General features: G+C 34.3%; 1 protein-coding gene across 2 annotated transcripts in view; it reads right to left on the bottom strand.

Annotated features, from left to right (window-relative positions):
* Positions 1–16,618, bottom strand: part of STT3B (STT3 oligosaccharyltransferase complex catalytic subunit B) — a 101,886-nt gene that overhangs the window by 28,491 nt on the left and 56,777 nt on the right. For both annotated transcript variants that reach the window (XM_055558132.1, XM_055558133.1), the window contains exons 3-5: positions 15,114–15,401; positions 4,086–4,151; positions 2,366–2,465 (exon numbers count right to left, since the gene is read on the bottom strand). In XM_055558132.1, coding sequence (XP_055414107.1) covers positions 2,366–2,465; positions 4,086–4,151; positions 15,114–15,401 — 454 coding nt within the window. The remainder of the gene's footprint in view (positions 1–2,365; positions 2,466–4,085; positions 4,152–15,113; positions 15,402–16,618) is intronic.

Below are 16,618 nucleotides of genomic sequence, written 5' to 3'. Positions count from 1 at the left end.
GCATAGGATAGCAGAAAGAACGAAGAAATATAATTTAAAAGTGTAAGATGATGCTCTTTGGTAACTTCTAGAGCTAAAGAGAAATGAGGAGGGTAGGGAAGTTTGACTTTGCTAATCTAACTTCACTTCCTTTAGCTCTTCTTCCTCTTCCTGATACAGGGGCATTTCACAAAGGTCTATCCCTCAATCTTCTCCCTAACTCTGTTCTCCTGACCATTACATTTTTAGGGCCCTACATTTTTAAAATTAAACAAAGAAACTCTTAGTTCTTCCCCATAATCATTTAATTTAAAAACATTTTTTCCTCATACCGTTCCAAAACAAAAAGCTCGGAGTTACTGTTTAATCCATCGTCTTCTTTTCTGGATTCCAATGCTGGCTAACAGTGTTTTCAGGGTAACGAGATATATAATCACATGTTGATATATTTCTACAGTAAGGTATTTATTCATATGGTAGGCAATACAGTTACAGTGATTTTTTTGCATCACGGTTATTGAGCCAAAATATCTACATTTAGGCTTCAGCTCCATTACTAGCTACATGATCCTGAGCAAATTGTCTTCTCTTGTTTAACAGGACCTATCCTCAAGGTGAGGTTATAAAGAGTAAATGAGTTCAATACATGCAAAGAACTTAGGACAGTTCATTGTGAACCACCTGATATATATATATGTACTATTTCAGTGGTGATTGTTATAAAGTATGCTGAAGTGGGTATAAACCTAATTAGCAGATTATAACTTTTTAAAAAAACTGATATAACACATACTAAAAAAACCCCACCCTTTTAAAATGTACCACTGAGTGGTTATTATAGTGGTTATGTGTGTGACTAAAAGTTGTGTGACTATCACCACTATTTTATTCTAGAACAATTCCACCACCCCCCGCCAGAAGAAACCCGGATCTATAAGCTGTCACTCTAGTCCCCAAACCCTTGGCAACCTCTAAACCAACTTTCTGTCTCTAACCTGCTTGCTGTCTTTATGGATTTGCCACCCCTGGACATTTTATACAAAAAGAATCCCACAGTATATGGCCTTTTGTATCCGGTTTATTTTACTCAGCACAATGTTTTCAAGGTTCACGATGTAGCATGTATCACCTTTATTCCTTTTCACTGCCGAACAACACTCCACTGTATGGATACACCACACTTTATCCATTCATCAGTTAATGGACATTGGGTTGTCTTCAGTTTTTGGCTATTATGAATAACGAATGCTGCTATGAACATTACAAGTTTCTGTGTAAGTATATAATTTTCAATTCTCTTGGGTATATACCAAGGAGTGGATTTGTGGGTCACAGTAACTTTATCATTAAGTTTTTGATAAACTGCCAAACTGCTATGTTTTTTAATCAAGCAAACAGCTTTATTATTTTTGTTAATGTTTTCCAACATTATTATAATAGAATTGTATTACTTTATTATAAAGACACTGGTTTCAGATGACAACTTCTCTGTGATTAATACAACCTGTAAAAGTTCTGTCTCTATCATAGAAAGTGAGTTCTAAGATTCAAGACACCATCTATTACTAAGCATCTTATTCTAAAGATGTGTTCTAAAACCTGCAGAGCAAATTAAAATCTTGCAAAGAAAACACTCAGTCTACTCTCTGGTCTGAATGTTTATAAACCCAATACCCGAGGAAAGGGTGTTAGGAGGCAGCCTTTGGGAAGTGATTAAATAATGAGGTCACCAGGGAACAAGTACCCTTTTAAATTGAGGCCCCAGAGAGCTGGCTTGTTGCTTCTACTATGTGGGGACAGAGACGGTATCAAGCTAACAGGAAAAGAGCCCTCAGAAGAATGTGAGCATTCTGGTGCCTTGATTTTAGACTTTCTAGCTTCCAAATTGAGAAATAAATTTCTCTTGTTTATAAACTACCCAGTCTGTGGCATTTTTGTTATAGCAGCTTGAATGGATTAAGACACTGTGCTGTATATTATTCAGAAAGGGCTTTCAAAAGCTTATTAAACTGTTAAGGATGCTCAGTCTCTTACAGTAAGTAAGGTGAATTAGAATAGTGTGTATATGTAGTGTAACAGTGTGTATATATAGTGTAATAGTGTGCTTATAGTGTGTATATATCATTTCCCCAAATTAAAAAAAAAAAGGCTGATAAATATTAAATCAAGACTTATTTCTGCAAAAACAAAACAAACTCATTAAGGAAAAGTTGATACACACTTCGGTAAAAATGCCTAACCCTCCTTATGAATACAAAAAAGCAAAACACTGTAAAGTTAGGTTTATTACTCATGGGTAATACCAAAACAGAAATGTCTGACAATGAAAGAATGTATACGAAACACCTCTTAGAAGTTGACAGATATCAGAAGTCAAATCACTTACCTATGTAGACTCTTTTGCTGTATCTCTGCATCAGTAACAACACAAATACATGCAGTGGAATAAGGTTGATAATAAACACATAACCACCCCAAGCAGAGACCTATGAGTAAAGAAATGCTAAGTTAAATAATTTACATATTTGCTTCTTAAAGTAGATAAATTCTGCCACAAAAGTCTAAACATAAACTCTAGGATTTTCAGCAATTTTGAGATGCTTCAAAATAACCTACTTTTTCTATAACATACAAATAACCTACTTTTTTTAATTGATAATTAAAACAACACAATCCCATAAATCCAATACATTTTTCTATATCCACTAGAGGAATGGTCAAATTAAACTTATTAAGAACACTGAGAACAGTTTGTGAATTGGCAATAAAAAGATTGTCACAGAGATACAGACTTTAGAATACATATCATAAACTTTTAAAGGCAAAAAACCCTTTGCTCTCCCCCGTTTTTTATGGTAAATACATTGCAAGAGACTTCACAGAAAGTAAGAACAATGGATGTTAACATCAGTCAACACCTCAACTAAAAGGAATACTCTGATGATCTGGATATGCTTTGTGATCCTCAAGATAAAAGGTGCTACCCTGGGTATAAATTTCTTCCTACTAATGGATACAAACCAGGATCCCAGTTTAATGTTTAGCCTGTATCACAAAGCTAGAAAAATTCTATTTATCAGACAGTTGAGTATGTTCTGGTCTAAATTAATAAAGATCCTAAAGATTATGCTTTAGGATTAAAGTATTTATTATTATTTATTATTTTTTAAGAACATTCAATTCAGTAACAATAATAAGGTTGTCAAGATCAAGTTCTTACATGTGCTCTAATAATGAAAAGCTTGACAGAACCATTTGAATCAACTGTCACCGTAGGAGACTATATATTAACATACATTCTAACAATGCTATCTATCCCTGTCTAAAATATTTCAGAACCACTTATAAGAAATTGCTTTTTGTTTACAATTCATATAACAACATCAGTTTACTGCTTCAGTCATGTGCTATTTTTTCACCAAAAACAACATTCCTCTGGTTGAGCTCCAGTTATACCTGAAGGACTCCTGGTTATTTCTAAAATTTAAGTCTAAACTTAAAAGACAGTAAGTTTGCTATTACTGAGCACAACGTGCCTAGGACACATTAATTAGGCACACAATATGTCCTAACCTTTAACCACTTAAAAAGGGGCATGGATAATTTGAAAACAAATTCCATGACATTTGTTTAACAACTAAAAAAAAGTTACCTAAGATTATCATTAATTTTCAGCATAAGAAAACCATATAGGCTGTGGTGTGAAAAGAAAGGCAGGAGATTAAAGAGGTGATACTGAACTCCAATCTTAAGTAACCTGTTGAAAAAATTAGACAAGTAGTTCACAGGTTAACCCAGAGAATGTGATCATTATTTACAAAAAGTTGTACATCTGAAAGAAAATTTTTGTGTTCACTTGCTGCAAATATTGTTTGACAGGTTAAGTATTAGTCCTCCATCACCCGTAAAGCAGAAGTCCATACAAGACCCTGAAGACAGGAGTAGGGAAGAAAGTGGTAGTAAGGAAAGAGAATGCCTGAAATAAAAGATCTTAAAGACTTCAGGAGAAAGGAAGTGGAGGACTACCCTGACTGAGAAGAGAAGGCACTGGTCTAGTTGTCAAAGACTTAGACCTCATGTATTCAGTTTCAAGTATGAAATCTTACCATATAGAAATATGACAAGCAGCAGCACATCGTCCAAAAAACTGACCCAGTTTTTACAGATTTTACCTAAAAAACAAACAAGCAACTGATATAAAAATGCTTATAAATGTTCCTGTTGATTGAAAAAACGTTAAGTGTTTAGTAAACTTGTATTATAAAAAGTGAAAATTATCCTTTAAAAAGGGTAATGAGATTACACAGATACTTAGATCCACATACTAACACTGGACAGTAGTCAGACATTTAGGAGTAGCTTCATTTTTTTTTTTTTAGTTATGTAGTTTTTAGTAAAAAGAGTATCAAAAGGAACAATGTATATTTCTCCATTTGTTCTATTTTCTATCTTAAAATGATTAATATCAACAAATTAAGATTTTTAACTAAAAAATGTATTTGTTTAGTAACTCTACATTTTTATATGGCAGGTCTGCTTAGACCTAACACCTTAATCTGTGGTTTTTCTTCATCTGAATGTGATCATCTATATATCAATATTAATTATGAACATTCATTTTTGAAAACAAATTAAGCTAGAAATTTTAAGACACCACAATCAACATCTTCATTAAGTTTATATTCTTAAATTTCTAGAAGACCTAATGTCAGTAAAATTCTCAATTACTCTCAACTGGAAAGACAACGGTCTGTAAACAAAGGTTTAAAAAGTTGACAAATGTCTATGGTCTAAAAAGAAACTAATCAAAGAGTTTATATGTTCATCTGGAAGAGCAAAATACATCAGCACCTTCAGAAACAGAATTTAAAAATTTAAAAGCATAAGCTCTGAATACTTATGCCAAGAGCAATGGGTCATCTTTAAGATGAATCAAGTGAGGGTCCTAAAGAAATGATAGACATAAGGCCCATTATAAGCAATCCTGTATTAAGAGCTATCTTTATGTCCTGATATGATAGGAAGTTCAACTTAACAGTATTATACAGAGCTTATTTCAAGGAATTCTTTATTTTCAAAATGGTCTTCTATTAGTACATTAAACAAACCACAGGTGACATCAATCTTTGGGGAAACTGTAACAAAAAAGGAAGGGAAAGAGGAAGAAAAGAGAAAACATTCCCAATTCACAGCACTTCGAGCTGCCTGAGACTTCTAATAGACTACAAAACCCTGCTCGGAATTCAGAATTCAGTGTTCCGAAACACTGCTCGCAATACAGTGCACATGTATGCCAAAACATACTCTGATCTCCTCCCCCAAACCATGCCAACTTTGAAAAGGTTTCCCTTTGGGCAGGGTAAAATAACATGGGTCCTATTCTGAAATATGAATGGGGAGGGGATATATTAAAATATTAAAAATTTTTAAAGCAAGAAAATTATAATCTGGAAGTTTGTTTTATAACTTTATTCATATACTGAAAGCCACTGAACTATATACTTTGAAAGACTGAATTTTATAGTATGTAAATTATTTCTCAAAAAAAGTTTGTGCAGTGAAGTTAAAATAGTGCATAAAGGGAAACTACTTATATTAGAAGTGTATGAGTGCTCAACTGTGTCTGACTCTTTGCAGCCCTATGGACTGTGTTGCCATTTCCACTTCCTAACCCAGGGATCAAACCCGCATCTCCTGAGTCTCCTGCACTGGCAGATAGATTCTTTACCACTGAGCCACCACCTGGGAAGATTCCTTACATGAGAAGAGATGATCTCAAATGACTAATATAATGATCTAGAAAAGTTAAAGCAAAAACTGAGAAATAAAATAATAAAAAAAGATACCATGTTCTTAGATGACTCTCAGAAGTATTATGCTGTATGAAGTCAGACATAAAGGGCCACCCCAAACTGTCTGTTTCTATAACATGGCATTCCAGAAAAGGAATAACTCCCAGAGATAATACAGACAGAAATCAGATCTGTGATTGCAAGTAATACAGTTTCAGGACAAGGCTGATTACCAAGGCACAGGAAGAAACTTTCAACCCCACAACTATAGGCTGCAATATGGTGAGAAGTACTGTTCTAAGTACTATTCTATCCACATTAGCTCTATTTTTGGTGATAGTAACAAGGGAAACAAACATTTACTCATCCCTTTCTGTGTTCCTACAATGTTCTGTACCTTTACATGAATTAGCTTATTTAAACCATATGAGGTAACTTTTTTTTTTTTTTTACTTTGTAACAGGATTTTATTTTTGCTTCTTATCCATTACAGTGTTTGAAACCTAAATAAATAATTTTTTTCCTCAAATTTGGATGTGTATATAAGTATCACTTGTCTTTCATTTTATAACTGATGAAATAGACATGGAAGAGGTTTAAACAACTCCAGTGATAGAATTGGAATTCAAACAAAGAGGAAGAAGATCCAAGAAAAACAAACAGTGAAACAAACTATATTTGAAACTATAATCAAAGACAGCTTTCCAGAAATAAAAATTAACAATAAATATACTGTGTTGAAAGGGTTTACCATTACCAGGAGTTATCAACTCTGGTACATATCTTAGGAAATCTATTAGATTTCAATGCTATATAGGTAAAAAAAAAATAAAAAACTCATTATTTCTTCAGAAAAAAAAAAAAAAGACATTTCTTATGAAACACATAAAATTAGGTTAACAGTAAGAAGCAAAATGATGATAGTACAACAGTTTCAAAAATTTCAAGTAAAGAACAAATGACCTAGACCTTTCTATCTAGCCGAACTCTCACATATGAGACTAGCGATACCATGTATAAAAAAATGTGTAAATGACATTAAAATACAAAATACTATATATTAGTATATAAAATATATTACATACTTAATAATATGTAATACATAATGAAAGCCATATATGAAAACTACAGTGAATATATTCAAAGGTGAAAGACTGAAATTTTTCCTCTATGACCAGGAAGAAGACAAGGATGCCTACTTTCACCACCTCTATTCAACACAGTACTTAAGTCCTACCCAGAGCAATTAGACAAGAAAAATAAATAAAAGGAATCCAAATTGGTTGGAAAGAAGCAAAATCACCCTTGTTCACAGATATGATCTCATATGGAAAAAGCTCCCCCCACCCCGCAACAAAACCTGCTAGAGCTAATAAATGAACTCAGCAAAACAGCAAGATACAAGTCAACACAGGAAAAATAAATAAATAAACCCCACTGCATTTCTATACACTAACCAATAGCAATGCAAGAAGGATATTACAAAAAATTTCCAATAGCATCAAAAAGAATAAAATTAAACTAATGAATTAGAAGACTTGCATGATGAAAACTGTAAAACACTGTTTAAAGAAAATGTAAATGGAAACACTCCATGATTATTCATGGACTGGAAGATGACAATACTACCCAAAGTAATCTAGAGTCAATGCAATCCATATCAAAATCCAATGATTTTTTCTTTGCAGAAGTAAAAACCCACCCTAAATTCATATGGAATCTCAAGGGACCCCTAGTAGCCAAAGGAATCCCGAAAAAGAACAAAGAGGACAAACACCTCCTGATTTTAAAACTTACTCCACAGCTAAAGTAATCAGTGTGGTGTTGGCATGAAGACACATACATACTGAGAGGTCAATGGAACAAAATAAAAAACTCACACACTTTTGTATATATGGTCAAATGATTTTCAATAAGGGCGCCAAGTCTTTTCAATGGGGAACCACAGTCCCTTCAGTACACAGAGCTGAGCAAACTGGACATCAATGTGCCAAATAATGAAGTTGGACCCTTACCAGCATATACAAAACTAATTCAAATAGACCTACTGCTAGTAGAAATGTATAATAGTACAGTTGCTACAGAAAACAATATGGTGGCTTCTCAAAAAATCACAATAGAACTAACACATGACCCGGCAGTTTCACTTCTGGGTGTATACCCAAAAGAACTGAAAGCAAGGTAAGAGAGATTTGTATACCCATGTTAGCTAAAACATGGAAGCAACCAAAGTGTCTACCGACAAATGAATGGATAAACAAAAGGTGGTATATAGATACAATAGAATATTATTTTCAGCCATAAAAAAGGAAATTCTGACATATGCCACAGCACGGATGAATCTTGATGACATTACACTAAGTGAAATAAGCCAGTCACAAAGAGACAAAAATGTATGATTCCACTTATATGAAATACTTAAGAGCTGTCAAAATCACAGAGACAGAAAGTAGAATGGTGGTGGGTCAGGGGTTGGGGAAGGTTAAAATGGGCAGTTATGGAAAACGATGGCAATGGATGGTGGTGATGACTGTATAACATTATAAATCTACTGAATGCTAAACATTACTGAACTCTAATAGTTAAGATGGTATATTTTATGTTACATATATTTTACCACAATTTTAAAAAACGCACAAAAACCCAAAGCAACAACCATGAGATACCACTTCATACCAATAGTCAAGTAAAACAAACGAAAAAAACTGGGCGAGTGGGGGGAAGTTTTGGTGAGGATCAGGAGAAATTAAAATTCTCATACACTACCAGTGGAAATGTAAAAGGGGGAAACCACTGCAGGAAATAGTCTGGCAAATCCCCCAATTCCACTCTTACATATATATGGAAGAGAAATGAAAATATACATATGTTCACACAAAAACGAGTACACAAATGTGCACTGGCAGTATTACCCCTAATAGTTAATACTTGAAAACAACTCAATGTCCATCCACTAATGGATTTTAAACATGTGGTATATATACAATGGGTTGCAAGGGAAAGTGTTACTCGCTCAATCGTGTCCAACTCTTTTGAGACCCCATGGACTATAGCCCACCAGGCTCCTCTGTCCATGGAATTCTCCAGGCAAGAATTGTGGTGTGGGTTGCCATTCCCTTCTCCAAAGGATCTTCCCAACCTGGATCAAACCCAGGTCTCCCGTATCTGAGCCATCAGGGAAGCCATACAATATAATACAATGCAATTCAATGGGTTATTCAGCCACAAAAAAGAAATACTGATACATGTCAAAAATACCAAAGATTATGCTAAGTGAATGCATTTTTTATGTGGATTTTACCTACATGAAATGTCCAGAATAATAAGTCTTCAAACAGAAACTAAAAAATTAGGAATGGGGAGGTTCAAGATTTCCTTAGGGGGTATAAAATGTTTTGCAAGTAAACAGAGGATACTAAAAGCCACTGAACTGTACACTTTAGAATGGCTGAAAGTGAATTTATGCCATGAATTTTGTCTCAATTTCTTAAATTTTTAAATGATGAAAGGTAATTAACATGCCAGTTAAGGCACTACTGCAATGGTTGACTCATGCTATTTTTAAAAGAATAAAAAAACTATTTAAACAGTAACACTTTTGCATTTCATAAAAGCATGAAAAAATTTTAAACTATGACAAAATGCAAATGACAGTAATACCCGGGTGATGGTTTCTTTATATTAATTTTCTATGTTTTTAAATTCCCAACAGATAGAATATATTATTTTAAAAATTTATTACAAAAGGTTTCAAACATATAGAAGAGCAGAGAAAAATAGCCATCCAGACTTCCAAATGCAAATAAAACATATTTGCTCTGGATAATTTTATTAAAAAAAAGTTTTTAACATAGTTGAACCTCCCCCTTCATACTTCCTTCCTCAGTATCACTCACCCATACTCAAGAGTAACCACTATCATAAAGTTGGTATATATGATGGATAAATGCCATATTTTTATACTTTGATTATAAATAAGTATAAACTGACAATATAGTCTGTACTGCTTAAAATTACTGTGTGTATTCTACCTCAATTTATTTTTCCACTTGGCATTATACTATCAAGATTCAGACATACATATTGTCAAAATATATACTTATATATGTTAAACACTACGTATTAGTTAAAAGACCTCAAAAGATATAGCATACATGTAATGAGAGTACCAGGAGAGGAGAGAAAGAATAGAATATTTGACACAATAACAACTGATAATTTCCCCTAAATAAAGTCAGAAACCAAACTACAGATTCAGAAAGCTCAAATGTTAAGCAGTAAATGCCAAAAGAACCAACCACACCTAGGCATATCTTTTTCAAACTACAGAAAATCAACGATAATGAAAAAACCCTAAAGGAAGCCAGAGGTAAAGACACCTTACTTCTAGAAGGACAAGGATAACGATCACATGACCTCTATTCAAAAATCACGCCAGCAAGATGAGATTAGAGTGAAATATATAAGAACTGAGAAAGGAAAAAAAGAAAAAAACAATCTAGAAATTTGGGCCTGGTGAAATTATGCTTCAAAACTTTCTCAGATAAATGAAAATTGAGGAAATCTGTTGACAGCAGACTTGTCCTGCAATAAAAGCTAGAAGTTTTTTAAGAAGAAGGAAAATAACCTAGATCTGCATCTAAAGAAAGGAATAGCATCAAAGTCAGAATAAGTGAAGGGAAATTAAAAACTTTTAGTTTTCTTATTCTTAATTGATTCAACAGATAAGTTTATTTAAAATAATAATACCAACAATGTAATCTGTTATGTATGTATTACATATGAATGTCATGACAGTAATGATACAAGGATTATTTTGTTACTATAAAGTACTCACACTGCCTATAAAGTGGCACACGCAAAGTTCAGATATATTGCAGGTTTAGTTCCAGACCACTACAATAAACTGAATATTGTAGTAAAGCCACTCACACAAATTTGCTTCCCAAGGCATATAAAAGATATGTTTACACTAAGCTCGAGTCGATTATGAGTTGTTTAGTTGCTAAGTCACGTTTCTTTTGCTATCCCCATGGACTGTAGCCCACCAGGCTCCTCTGTCCATGGGATTTCCCACACAAGAATACTGGAGTGGGTTGTCATTTCCTTCTCCAGGGGATCTTCCCGACCCAAGGGTCGAACCTGCAACTCCTGCACTGGCAGGTGGATTCTTTAGCACTGAGCCACCTGGAAAGTCCTCAATATTAAGAGTACATTATGTTTAATAAAATAACACATAATACTTTATAAAGAATACTTTACTGCGAAAAAATGCTAACAATCATCTGAACCGTTAGGGAGTTATAATCGTTTTGCCAGGGTAACATCAAAAATCTGATTACAGATCACTGTAACAAATATAATAATGAAAAAGTTTGAAATATTGTGAGAAAAGCCAAAATATGACAGACATGAAGTGAGCAAATGTCTAGTGCTGACAGATTCACTTGATGCAGGGTTGTCACAAGCCTTCAATTTGTAAAAACGCAGTATTTGTGAAGTGCATTAAAACGAGGTATGCCTGTATAGTATTCTTTGAAAGTGAACTTGAATCAGCTGTGTATGTCTGCTGCAAACTCTATGGCAACCACTATAAACAGTTTAAAAAAGCATAACTGATGTGCCAGAAAGAGAGAAAGCAGAACACAAGAAATGCACAGTTCAAACCACAAAAGGCAGAAAAAGGATAGAGAACAAGAGTACCAAACAGAAAACAGTAACATGTGGGGTAAATATTAAACCAACTACAGTCAAGAATCACTTTGAATGTCAATGGTCTAAATGCACAAATTAAAAAACAAATTGTCAGGGTGCATCAAAAACCAAGACCCAACTATATGTTGTCTACAAGAAACCCACTTTGAATATAAAGATACAGGGCCTCACCTGGTTGTCCAGTGGTTAAAAATTCACCTGTCAATGCAGGGGACATAGGTTTGACCCCTGGTTTGGGAACTAAGATCCCACTGAACCCAAGTGCCACAACTACTGAAGCCTGCCCATCCTAGATCTCGTGCCTGCAAGAAGGCCACATACCACAACTAAAGAAAACTCACATGCAGCAATGAAGAGTACCGTGTGCCACAATGGAGATCTAGTGCAGCCAGAAATAAATAATTTCTTTAAAGATTTAAAAATTTTTGAAGTATATATAAAGATACTTTTATACAGAGCACATCATGCAAGATGTTGGGGTGAATGAAGCACAAATTGGAATCAAGATTGCCAGGAGAAATATCACTAACCTCAGATATGCAGATGACACCACCCTTATGGCAGAAAGCAAAGAACTAAAGAGCCTCTTGATGAAAGGGAAAAAGGAGAGTGAAAAAGCTGGCTTAAAACTCAACATTCAAAAAACGAAGATCATGGCATCCAGTCCCATCACCTCATGGCAAATAGATGGGAAAACAATGGAAACAGTGACAGACTTTATTTTCTTGGGTTCCAAAATCACTGCAGACAGTGACTGTAGCCATGAAAGTAAGACACTTGCTCCATCAGACAGCATATCAAAAAGCAGAGACATTACTTTGCTGACAAAGGTCCATCTAGTCAAAGCTATGGTTTTTCCAGTAGTCATTATGGATGTGAGAGTTGGACTATAAAGAAAGCTGAGCACCAAAGAACTGATGCTTTTGAACTGTGGTGTTGGAGAAGATTCTTGAGGGTCCATTGGACTGCAAGGAGATCAAACCAGTCCATCATAAAGGAAATCAGTCCTAAATATTCATTGGAAAAAATGATGCTGAAGCTGAAGCTCCAATCCTTTGGCCACCTGATGCAAAGAACTGACTCATTAGAAAAAATCCTGATGCTAGGAAAGACTGAAGGCAGGAGGAGATGGGGACGGCAGAGGACGAGATGGTTGGATGGCATCACCAACTCGATGGACATGAGTTTGAGCAAGCTCTGGGAGTTGGTGATGGACAAGGAGGCCTGGTGTACTGCAGTCCACGGGGTTGCAAAGAGTTGGTCATGACTGAGTGAACTGAACTGATAAAGATACATATAATAAAGCCTACCTCAAAGCAAGGAAAGCTATCAGAGATCAAGAAGTACATTATATAATGATAAAGAGATTAATTCTCAAAGACAGCAAAACAATCCTTCAAGTGTGCATGTCTAACAACAGGGTATCAAACTACATGAGGAAAAACTGATACAGCCACAAGTATAAATGGATAAATCCACTATCTAATTGGAGACTTAAAACCCTTCTCTCAGACAGATGGATAGAGCTAAAACTCAACACCACCACCAATGAACTGGATACTGGCTATGGTGGGCATCTAAAGATAAATTCATCCAGTAATAGAAGAATACATATTCTTCTCAAGTCAGCATGGAATATTCACCAAGATAAACAACATCTGGGCCATAAAACACATCCTAACAAATTTAATAGAATAAAAGTCATATAATATGAATTCTCAGCCCACAATGAAATCAAACAAAAAATCACTAATAGAAAAATAACTAGAAAGTCTCAAAATACATGGAAGTTAAACAACATACCTTTAAATAAGCACATTCAAAAGTCAAAAACCTCAAGAGAAATTTCAAAATAGTGCTAAATAAAAATGAAAACACAACTGATCAAAATTTATGGGATGCAGCAAAAAGATATACAGATATCTTTATACAGATATATACAGATAGTGTATACAGATAGTGCTAGTATGGAAATTTATAGCACTGAATGTAAACAGTAGAAAAGATAGAGCTAAGATGATTATCTAAGTTTCCACCTTAGGAAGCTAGAAAAAGAAGGGTAATTTAAATCCAAAGAAAGCAGAATTAAAAACCAGGGCAGAAATCAATGAAATTGAAAACAGGAAATTTATAAAGAAAATCAATAAAACCAAAAACTGGTTCTTTGAAAGCTGAACAAAAATCAATAAACCTCTAGGCTAGGTTAATAACAAAAAAAGAAGACACAAATACTAATATTGGAAATGGAAGAAGGAACATCACTACAGATCCCCTGGACATTCATTGAAAGGATAATAAAGAAATACAATGAACAACTCTATGTCCAAAAACTTGATAACCTAAACGAAATGAACCAATTTCTTGAAAGGCAAAATCTGCTAATACTCAAACAAAATCTGATTAGATCTCTATCTATTAAAGAAATGGAATAAATAAATAATTAATAACATTCCAAAACAGAAAGCACCAGGCCAAGGGGGAGGTCACTCGTAAATTCTACCAAATGATTAAAAAAGAATAAATAAAAATAACAATTTTCTACAATCTCTTTCTGGAAATAGAAGCAGAGGAAATACTTCCTAACTCGTTCTACAAGGCCAGTACTGAACCAATACTAAAACCAAAGACATTATAAGAAAAAAAACCAACAGACCATTATCTCTCTCATTAGAAACAAAATCCTCAACAAGATATTAGGAAATCAAGTCTAACAAGATATTTTAAGAATTATATAGCATGACCAAGTGAGATTTATCCCAGGTATGAAATACAGGTTCAACATTTGAAAATAATGTATTCATGACATCAAAAGGTCAAAGAATTTACATACAGTTACAACTATATGTAACTATAATTGACCCTTGAACAAGGCAAAGGTTGCAGCAGTGACTATCTCGTTGGCATAAGAAAATCCACATATAACTTTATAGTAGGGCCCTTACATAATCCTTGGATCCAGATCTATGGATTCAACCAAATTGTGAAGTACTGTAGTATGTATTCAATAGAAAACAATATATATGTATAAATGGATCTGCACAGTTCAAACCTGTGTTGTTCAAGGATCAATCACATATCAGTAGAGAAAAAGCATTAGACAAAATCCAACATCCACTCATGATAAACTCAACAAACTAAAGTGGATCTTCTTCAACTTGATAAATAAGATCAAAAAAACATATAACCAACATGTTTTAATAGTGAGAAACTCAAAGCTTTCCCACTAAGAAAAGGAACCAGGCGAGGATCATCTTACTACACCTCTTCAACATCATACTGGAAGTACTAGTTAATACAGCAAGACAAGAAAAAGAAACAGAAGGTATACAGATAGGGAAAGAAGAAATAACTTGGCAACAGTAAAATAATGCAAATTTCACACACAGAATTCAACATCCTAAGCCACTGAACCCCACTTCAGCTTTCTTAAGTATTTTTGACCTCTCTCTCCACTAGTAAAGGAACAACAACAAAAAAATCAACAGCTTATTTTCCAATAGCCTCTTTTATTGGAGCTGTGACTTATTTGTCATGAACAGTAACAGTTTTCTGTATGCAACTATAATGACAACTTTCAGTAGAAAGTTCATGGGTATTAATGATAACAAAACATCAAGTGTTACTTACCCACAAATAATAAGTGAACTGAAGTGCAAAAATAGCGATGCCTTCATTATCAAAGGACCCAGCTACTGAGCGAGAAATGTAGCCTGGCACAATGGCAATGAAGCAAGCGGCTAACAGCCCTGCTCCTTGGTTCCACAGTTCTCTGGTAAGCAGGAAAGTAGATATAGACGTAAGGCCGCTGAAAGTTGGTGCAAGGAACACACATACATCTCTGATGTGAACTGTTATGTTCAACGTATTTAAAATCCAATGGATAAGGCCAGCTGTTATCATCAACCCTGGGTAAACCTATGAAAAAAAAAAAGGAAAATGTAATTACAAATAGAAGGAGGTAGCTGAAAACACTAAGCTCTTTATTATTACATAATTAGGTTGAGAATAAGCTCTCACAACAGTTTGCCTTCTTTACATACTACAAAATTAAATGTTCTTTTTCAACTGGACACAAAAAATTCTCATATGCAGAGATATATATTTAAGCAAAAGAAGAAAGATCAGACTGAATGAAGTATTAAAAGTGAAGATGTTTAATGATGGAACACTGAGTAACTTTATAATTGTCCCCACTAACTCTATCTTTCACTATAAACAGGGTTCTATCTAACACATCCTGAAGTATGGGGTTTTAACAATTTTGCCCATACTTGTGTTTAAGGGATTGAGAAACAAACAGAAGATGAAAAAAATTTATGTGCAGTTATTATTTAAGTGATATTTATAAATGATTTCTTCCTCCCTTCAAAGTCAAGATCTGGAAAGTGAACAATTCTAGCTAGGGAAAGGAGGACTAGTTAGTGAATTCAAATATAATATTTTGGAACTCCTCAAAGGTTGACATTTTTACACTTCTTAGAATACTTAACAATGGAAAGCAAATCAACTAGAATAGGCCCAGTTAACAGCTGTACTCTTCAACCTCTCCCCAAAGGAGGAACATGAAACATTTAAGATTCAATGTAATTCTGGGCTATTTGTGATTAAAATGTGTATTTACACTTTCATCCTTAGCTACATCCTAAAAGATTTTTTCTTTCTCCATCACTGAAACTACAAAGAATGTTATAAATTTACTTTCTGAGCCATACTATTTGCAAACTGCCCATGGTCTTTAAACCAACTCCTTTGCTTTTTCTCCACAGCACTTATCACCATTTCACATAGTATTTATTTTACTTATTTACTTACAATCTATTAAGTAAATACCCTTGGGGACTTTCCTGGTGATCCAGTGGTTAAGAGTTCGCACTTCCAATGCAGGGAGCATGGGTTCAATCCCTGGTTGGGCAACTAAGATCCCACATGCTGCACAGCATGTCCAAAAATAAATAAATAAATGAACACTCTCACAGAATACAAGCTCCAGAATAACATGAACAATTTCCCCAGCATCCAAATAACAATGATAGGCATAAAATAGATGCACAATATCTACTGAACTCATGGAAGGAGAGTGGGATAAGGAAAGGGGAAAAAGTATGGCAATCATCACCATTCTTAAAAATTAA

This window comes from Bubalus kerabau, chromosome 20 (genome assembly GCF_029407905.1).
Source record: "Bubalus kerabau isolate K-KA32 ecotype Philippines breed swamp buffalo chromosome 20, PCC_UOA_SB_1v2, whole genome shotgun sequence".
NCBI classification, from domain to species: Eukaryota; Metazoa; Chordata; class Mammalia; order Artiodactyla; family Bovidae; genus Bubalus; species Bubalus kerabau.
Note: the sequence above shows the minus strand (reverse complement) of the source record. Positions and strands in the feature narration are given on the sequence as shown.